The following is a 9,481-nucleotide window of genomic DNA, read 5'->3' on the forward strand; positions in this document are numbered from 1 at the left end:
TGGAAAAACAGTTTACATGGGGTTCAATGCTATCCATGGGGTTTTAGACATCCATTGGGGGTCTTGGAAAGAATCTTCCTGAGGATAAGGAGGGACTACTGTACTACTGTACTTTTCAAAAGGCCTGTACCCTGGAAATTTTAAAGAATTTTCTTTTTGTGAATTTTGTATTATATAATTGATTCAATGTTCTTGCAAGGAGAGCCAAGGGGGTCATGACAAACAGCTTAACATCTATTCAGCATTTTAGAAAAGCTATAAAATCTCTAATATATTTGCATGATTTGTAATTCTAAGCATTACAAATACAAAAGCACATTTTTACTGATTTTTCCTGGCTCCCACGACTGTGTTACACCCAATTATCTCCCCTCTATTTCTATTAATAAGAAATCCATCTCTGTCTCAGTCATCTCAGGCTGTCATAACAAAATACCACAGACTGGGTGGCTTAAACAGCAGAAATTTATTTTCTCCCAGTTCCAGAGGCTAGAAATCCAAGGTCAGGATGCCAGCATGGTCAAATTCTGATGAAGGCCCCCCTCCTAGTTGGCAGTTGGATACTTTTTGCTATCCCCACATGGCAGAGAGCAAACCATCTGATATATCTTCCTATAATAGCAATAATCCCAACATGAGGACCCCCAACCCATGACTTCATCTCATTACCTCCCAAAGGCCCCCTCTCCAAATACCATCACACTGAGGGATAGGGCTTCAACATGGGAATTTTGGGTGGACACAAACATTGGCTCCACTACAAATTTTGGGTCCTATTCTCCAATTCACCCTCTATCACAACCTCCTCCAGATACACACACACACACACACACACACACACACACACACACCCTTATCATCCTCTCCATCCTAATTAGAGACCCACACTCATCATCGTTGTCATCATCAGGCCCTTGCAAGCAGGGAAAGTTTTGCTAGCAAGATACATCACCATGTGACATGATTTCACCTCATCCACACATGGTCAGCCTAGTAGAGCCAGTCAGCTGTATGTTGCAGAGGTGATCTGTCTGTGCCCTGGCTTTTTTGAGAGATACCTGCCCCACCATGTTACTTGTCAGGAAAATGACCACATCATCTGTTGCCAGCTCAGATCTCACAGTGTGTTGTGAATGCTGGTTAGACCTATCTAAGCATTAGGCACCTTTTACATGTTCTTAACTCATTTTCTTCCCACCTTTAAAAGGACATTCTAGCTACTTGGAAATATATATATATATATAAACTAATAATAGACAAACATGCTAATTGACCATACTTTTGCTATGCCTTAAGCCATGCCCATCAGCCAATCAGAGCGACTATATGCAAATTAACCCAACCAAGATGGCAGCCGGAAGACATGGAGCTGGAGCGAGCAGGAGGCTTGCTTGCTCCATTGATGGAGGAAGCCAGCCTGCTGCCGGCTCTGAGCTCCACTCAAAAGCAACAAAGTTTCAATTATAGAAGGTAAATAAACCCCAGATACCTGCTTTCAGCTGGCCGTGGCCACGGAGCTGGAGCGAGCAGGAGGCTTGCTTGCCCCTGCGATGGAAGAAGCCAAGCTTCCCGGTGGCTGCTGCCTCCTCTCAAGGCAACAAAGTTTCAATTATAGAAGGTAAATAAACCCCAGATACCTGCTTCCAGGCGCCATTGCCACGGAGCTGGAGCGAATTAAAAAAAAAAAAAGGAAAGGCTGGGAGCTTCAGTCGCCAGGGGGCTTGGTCAGTCTGAAACAGCCATCAGCCCCTCACCCAGGCTGGCCAGGCACCCCAGTGGGGACCCCCACCCTGAAGGGGGTTTGGGCAGCCTGCAAACAGCCATCAGCACCTCACCCAGGTTGGCCAAGCACCCCAGTGGGACCCCCACCCTGATCCAGGACACTCTTCAGGGCAAACCAGTCAGCCCCCACCTGTGCACCAGGCCTCTATTTATATAATAAAAGGGTAATATGCAAATTGACCCTAACAGCAGAACGACTGGGAAGACTGGTCACTATGACACACACTGACCACCAGGGGGCAGATGCTTAATGCAGGAGCTGCCCCCTGATAGTCAGTGAGCTCCCACAGGGGGAGCTTTGCTCAGCCACCAGCCAGGCTGATGGCTTCCAGCACAGCGGTGGTGGCAGGAGCCTCTCCCGCCTCCTCAGCAGTGCTAAGGATGTCTGACTGCAGCTTAGGCCTGCTCCCCACTGGCAAGTGGACATCCCCCGAGGGCTGCCGGGCTGCCAGAGGGATGTCTGACTGCCAGCTTGGGCCCAATCCCCCAGGGAGTGGGCCTAAGCCAGCAGGTGGACATCCTTCGAGGGGTCCCAGACTGCAAGAGGGCATAGGCCGGGCTGAGGGACCCCCCGAGTGCACAAATTTTTGTGCATCAGGCCTCTAGATATATATATATATATATATATATATATCAATAATAGAAATTTAAAAATCATACAGTAATTAAGATTCTTAGCATCTAATTAATAACTCAATATTTTTTAAATGAGTCAGCACCACTTTGCTAGCTGCAAGGAATTTCTGCTTTCCTATGTTTGTTTCTATGGAAAATATAAGTTTTTGAAAGATTTTCTCAAAGAGTTTTAATAGAATCAAAGTAAGTGATCCTAAAGATACCCAGGGACCATGAGTATATCCAAATATTGGCTTCTGGATTTCTTATTATATAGCCAATCACAGCTTCATAAAGCAGGACTAAATAAAATTGCTGCAAAGGTAACCTAGCTTAATGAAGCAAGTCATGAGTTGGTGAGTAAAAATTATGCCTGCATGGTATCATTAAATGTGACCCAAACAGCCCTCAACAGTGATTTTAAGATCCCCTGAGGTCTGTTTTTATCTTGTCAGATATCAAATGTCATCCACTCGAATGCTTAGGCATTGCATTGTCCTTATTAGCTGTTACCCTACTTTGTGACACCTGTAGATAAAACTTTAGTCCAAGGCGGTACTCTGGCTGTGTAACCCTAGGACAAGTCATTTAATCTCTGAGCTGTTTTTTCTCATTTATAAAACAGGCTGATACCGCCCTCACCAGTTTGGCTCAGTGGATAGAGTGTCGGCCTATGAACTGAAGGGTCCCAGGTTTGATTCTAATCAAGGGCACATGCCTGGGTTGTGGGCTCAGCCCCCAGGAAGGGCGTGCAGGAGGCAGCCGATCAGTGATTCTCTCTCATCATTGATGTTTCTATCTCTCTCCCTTTTCCTTCCTCTTTCTGAAATCAATAAGAATATATTTTTAAAACAAAACAGACTGATACCTACCAGACCCACCTCATAGAGTTGTTGTGAGACCAAAAGTACATAATCCATGTTGAAGCACTTTGCAAAGTATTATAAACTAGTAGTCCTGTGCACAAATCCATGTGCCAGTAGCTCTCTGTGGGGCCTGGACGCTCTGCGCCCGCTGCCCAGAGGCCCATCCGCAGCCGGGGTGGAATACTTGCCTCATCGTCATGGCAACAAAGCAAGCATTCCATCAGGCCGCTCACACTGCCTGCTCTCAGCGGCCACCCCCCCAGGACTGGGGAATTCCGACGGGGCTGGGAGGTCTGGGCACCGCAATCTTGTGGCTATGGGCACCACCATCTTTGTGACGGAGTGATGGTTAATTTGCATATTACCCTTTTATTAGATAGGATGTTAGAAGTTTTAATCATTTATATTGGTTTTAGTTTGCTTTGACAAAAGAACCCTTTTATAGACCTTTCTTTTTCTTTATACAAATTTTGTACTTGGAAATGACATATTTTTCTAAAATGAAGATCATGCAAGTGTCCTGTGGATTTCAATTTTTTTCTTTCCTCACTAATGTGCTCAGTGTCACAAAGTGCTGTGTGTCATAAAGGCAGGATTAGAGCTCTCATCTCCAGCCATGGGGCAGATCTACAGCCCACAGTAGGGCTTCCCAGGGAACATGGATTTTCATCTCTTGCCATGAGGTGGTAGACTCAGTTGGTGAAGGACATTCTGGTATGAGGGAGGTCTCTGTGTCTCAGGCAATGATTCTCCTTACACTCTGACACCTGTTTCCTTCTCTTTTAAAAAAATATTTTTATTGATTTCAGAAAGGAAGGGAGAGGGAGAGAGAGATAGAAACATCAATGATGAGAGAGAATCATTGACTGGCTGCCTCCTGCATGCCCCCTATTGGGAATTGAGCCCACAACCCAAGCATGTGCCCTGATAAAGAATGGGACCCTGACCTAGTTCATAGGCCGAAGCTCAACCACTGAGCCACGCCAGCCGAGCAGCAGTTTTCTTATCTTTATAGATTCCTTTGCTAGTCACACAACACATGGCCCAACAAGAATGGTTCTGGTAGAGGCCGCGACGGCTCCAGTGAGGTCGGGATGGCCCCAGTGAGGCCAAAATGGCCCTAGTGAGGTCAGAATGGCCCCAGTGAGGTCAAGACAGCCCCGGTGAGGTTGGGACGTCCCCGGTGAGGTCGGCATGGCCCCGATGAGGTTGGGACGGCCCTGGTGAGGCCAAAATGGCCCCGGTGAGGACGGCACTGGTGAGGTCGAGATGGCCCCGGTGAGGTTGAATCGGATAATAAAGACCAATATAAACTGATGAACATAAAAAGATGCAGAGGCAGAGCAGCATTGAACAGACTGTCAAACTCCAGTGGGAAGCCTGGGGAGGGTTTGGGGGGAGTTAAGAGATCAACCGAAGGACTTATATGCATGCATATAAGAATAACAAATGGACGCAAGACACTGAGGGGTAGGGGAGGCCAGGGGGAAAAAGGAGACATATGTAATACTCTTTGTAATACTTTAAGAAATAAAAATTTAAAAAAAGAATGGTTCTGGTATTTTAAAAGTAATAATCTAAAATATTACACTACCTGCCTATTTGGTGGCTTTTAATCCCAGTGAACATCAGCCCCTTTCAACCAGGAACTCTGCTTTACTGGTAGTTTTCCTTCTCTGGGTCTTTGTCCTAATTATTTCACATGCCATCAGGTGCCACTGTGCTTTTTCACTCATTAACTTTATTGGCTGCTGTCAGTTTCAAACCTTATGTACTGTGCTTCCTGGGCTAAATGTTAAAGAGTCAAAATAATAAAATCTCTTGCCATGCATGAAGCCTCCTTCACAGGCTGACTTGCCAAAAAATGACTTAACTAACCACGATTTTAATACCTCATTAATTTTACTTTTAATTTCCTCCAAGTGAAGCATAAAAAATGTTTACATATGCACATTTGAAATGAACAATAATATTTTTTTCTACCCTTCCTTTTTTGCAATTAATGTTTCTATATGTTGAGTCAAGTGGAAATATATTCCAAATACTTGGGCTGTGCTTTTCAGCACTATTCTATGTAGTGCCACTTATTTGCCAAATATTAACCCATACCTGCTATTAAATCTGGGCAATTCTGACTAATGCCCTCATTTGAACTTGCTGCTTACCTAAATTCATTGTACCTGTGTGAGGTTTTAGCTTCAATCACGGCCACTTTTTAACACTCTCTCCAGCAGCTAAGGAGCCCTTTAATCACTCCTGAGGTCTCGCTGGGAGGGCTACTTCCCTTTAGATTTAGCCCTTGCTAGCATTAGATGTTTAAGGTAATTCCTTCGTTTTTCATCCTTTCCTTTATCTTCTTAAAGCAACAGCATTAAAACATTCCTGCTGGCATTATATTAATTTCTTTTGTTTTTCACTTTGTCTCTCAAAGACCCCTATCATGTAGATAAAATATGCATACATCTGTAGTTTTCTAATAATCAAAACTGCCTTTGTCTTAAGCTGAGGGGTGGGAGGGTTGACTATTAGTAGTCAACTATATATTCTTCCTAGTATTTTGTATGTATAGAGTACTTCCTGTTTTGTTATCATCCATCAATCAAGCTAACAAAACACCATTGCCTTCCACTATTTTTGTTTTTTTGCTTAGGAAATTACACTGCTAAATTATGTTCCCATGTAGGCTGCAGTTGTTTCTGCTCTTTGGAGTTGAGTCACTACCCCCTTTCCTACAACTAGACCCAGTGTTTTCTGGTGTGTTTTTCAAGACAAATAAAGCAATTTTTCTTCAGAAAGAAAACAGTTTCTCCTGCAACTCGCTTTCCTCTATTTGGCAGAATCCCATTGTTTAGGTACACGATTAAACTAAATGTGTAGGCTACCTATTTGGTCAGTTCAGAGAAGGGAGCCCAACTCCACAATTTGCAATCATTGCTCCTACAGGTTTATAGATTTTTAGACAAATGGTTCATCTGAAAGAACAAATTAGTTGAAATAGAGGAACATTAGTCATATGGTATAGTAGGTGTTAGGGAGAAATACAGCAAATACAACGCCATGGTTCTCAACCTTCCTTTATTAACAAGACTCCAGAAAAGCACCAACTTCTAGAGGGTGTTGTCAATTAAAACATGCATATGACATTGCAGGAAGAACTGCTTTCTAAATTCAAGCTGAAATTCCAATGCTCTTTAGTAATGCAGTTTCTAATAGTTTTTCTCTTTGGAAGATGTAATTTTTAAAAAAATGCCTTCTCTGATTTCTGGAGGAAAAATCTATTTTATAAGTATGCACAAACTAAAATAGCTCTGGTTCAAATACTAAGTTTTAGGATAGTTGTCTATTCTTCAACTTCTTGAGATATTTGAATATTTGGGGAGTGAGGGGTTCCTAGCTACAATCCATATGAAGAGAGACACATTTCAAGAGATTGTGATTCAGAGTAAGGCCCAGGACTCTGCCTAGTTAACGAACACGCCTAGTGATTCTGGTGCAGGTGATGCAGGAAGAACCCTGCCGTAGGGGATGCTGGTCCTCCAGCCTTCCTCCTCTGAGCACCTGGATGTGGGATGAAATTGCCAAATAAATCCTCCTGTGACTCCCAATTTCTCATTACCCTCCACACAACTCAAGGATTTTCTTTTAACCCTTATAGCTCCCTTTATGTCAGAAATACTTTTTCTAAATATACATGTAGGTATTTTATTATAAACTTTGCCTCTCCTATCATGCATTATGATTTGTATTAAACCTTTTAGAGAAGGTGACATCTTCTCTTTTACGGCTGGCAATAGCAAACACATGTGTAGGCCACCTTATTAGAAAAGGGCCCTATTTTGAGAAAGCCCAAAATACCAATAGATTCATGCAGGTTGGTGGTCCTTACAAATGTGGACGGTAGTCTGTTTCAAGATGGGTCATGTCGGTTGCTGGGATGGCCCTAGGAGTCAGAATAAAGTGCTATAATACCACAAGAAGAGGAGCCAGAGTCCGAGGCCATACAAGAACTAAAGATAAAAGCAGAGTTGAGCTTTGATGTAAGTCATTGGGTAAAGAGAATTCAATGTGCATCACATTTTTCAGGATTCAGCTTGCATAAAAATATTCTCTAATATAAACAAGGTACTGGGCAACTCTTAGCTCTTATGATAACCTGGGTGACATAGATAACCACCCCCCCGCCACACACACACACACATTCTAAACAGACACAGCTTTCTGATGGCCCCTGGGAAGGTGGAGCACGCGTTCAATGTCAGTCCCTCTTCTCCCCTCAGCACAACTTGCTTATGCAGGGCCACCTGCAGATCAGTCCTGCAATGTGTTCCCTTCTACATATACTCATCAGTTTGAAGGAAGGGTCCAGGTCATTCTCTAAAATGAGAGAAGGAAACGTTTGTTTATACTAGATGCCATTGCTTCTAAGGATGTAAATATACTATAACAAACCCTGACTTCAATCCCCAGAGAAAGCCCTAGTTCTGTGGTCTTGTTCTAAAACATTTCCTTTCCCTGGGAGACCAGGGGAGTTTCCCTGCGTGCTCAGGTGTGATGGAGAAGTTGCAGTACGCCAGCCTCCTCAGCCGGCTACAGAGAGTAAAGGAGCAGTCCCAGGTGATCAATCAAGCAATGGCTGAGCTAGCGACCATCCCCTATCTACGGGACATCAGTCCGCAGGAGGCAGAATTGGTAAGTATTTGTTTTTCTTTGTTGAAGGCTTTCTCAGGCCCTGAGTCAGAAGAAAAAGTGATATGGTCTGAAAGAAATTTGTCATAATAAATGTAGCCTGAGGGCCAGCTCTCCAACCCTCATGAAGCATTCTAATGAAGAAACTGGGAAATGTAGAAAGGTGTCTTATTTTATTTGCTCACATTGACTGACTTTCATTTTTTGAAAAATATGTTTTTATTGATTTTTTTTAGAGAGAGGAAGGGAGAGGGAAAGAAGATAGAAATATTGATGATAGAGAAACACAGATCAGCTGCCTTCTGCACTCCCCCTACTGGGGATCGAGCCCACAATCTGGGGCATATGTCCTAAGAAGGAATCGAACCAGGGACCTCTATGGTGCATGGGACAATGCTCAGTCCACTGAGCCATGCAAGCTGGTCTGGCTTACATTTTTTCATAGCAATACTTGTCTGACATGGAAAAACATGGAAAGGGGATGATTATTTGAATTGTATGTCAAGCTTTTTGTTTTAAGTAAAGTTAAGTTTTAATTAATTGCTTCTTAAACTCCAAGACTTGTTAACACAGGATTATCTTCTGTGGAAAATTAAGAGTACAAAAGAATAACCACTGTGCAGAAAACCAACCGTACAAAATAGTCTTTAGAGTTTTCTTATTCACTTCTAATGTCACATATATGTTGGCAGTGCCAACACACACACACACACACACACACACACACACACTGGTACATTTAGATAGAACAATTATTTTATTCAAGGGAAAAATGTAGTCAGTCAAATGGCTGTATTTTTTAACTGAATCGACCAGTTAACTCAGAAAACACAGAGGCAGTCAAAACTAGTTGAAGGAATAGCTCAAACAATCCTCAAAAAGATTTGTTTTTATAACCATAATCAATATTAGAAATGACAGCAGCTAGTTTGAAAAACAATTAGTTAACCATGTGCTGGCCATTCAAGGAAAGGTAAGGTGTATTGTAGAGCAGTGGTTCTCAACCTTCCTAATGCCGCGACCCTTTAATACAGTTCCTCATGTTGTGGTGACCCCCAACCATAAAATTATTTTCATTGCTACTTCATAACTGTAATTTTGCTACTGTTATGAATCATAATGTAAATATCTGATACGCAGGATGTATTTTCATTGTTACCAATTGAACATAATTAAAGCATAGTGATTAATCACAAAAAAATATGTAATTATATATGTGTTTTCCGATGGTCTTAGTCGACCCCTGTGAAAGGGTCGTTCGACCCCCAAAGAGGTCGAGGCCCACAGGTTGATGATATTGCAGAGTTGTAGCAGAAGGGCAGAGCGACCTTGGCTGCACATTAGAATCACCTGGGAATCTTTTTAAAATCCAAAATTCTGGGCCTCATCCTCTGGAAATTCTGTTTCTATGTTAAGGGGTGGGACCACAACATTAGTAACGAAGAAACAGAATCTCTGGAGGATTATGCCCACAAATCAGGATTTAAACAGATTCGCAGGGTATACTGTTGTCGCAGCCGGTGGCTGACATC

At 42.8% G+C, this 9,481-nt stretch overlaps 1 protein-coding gene across 1 annotated transcript in view; it reads left to right on the forward strand.

Annotated features, from left to right (window-relative positions):
* Window positions 1-9,481, forward strand: part of SPATA16 (spermatogenesis associated 16) — a 197,324-nt gene that overhangs the window by 158,918 nt on the left and 28,925 nt on the right. The window contains 1 exon segment of the mRNA XM_006088830.2: window positions 7,788-7,952. Within this exon segment, the coding sequence (XP_006088892.1) occupies window positions 7,788-7,952 (165 nt within the window).

The sequence above is a fragment of the Myotis lucifugus genome, unplaced genomic scaffold, assembly GCF_000147115.1.
Source record: "Myotis lucifugus unplaced genomic scaffold, Myoluc2.0 scaffold_53, whole genome shotgun sequence".
NCBI classification, from domain to species: domain Eukaryota; kingdom Metazoa; phylum Chordata; class Mammalia; order Chiroptera; family Vespertilionidae; genus Myotis; species Myotis lucifugus.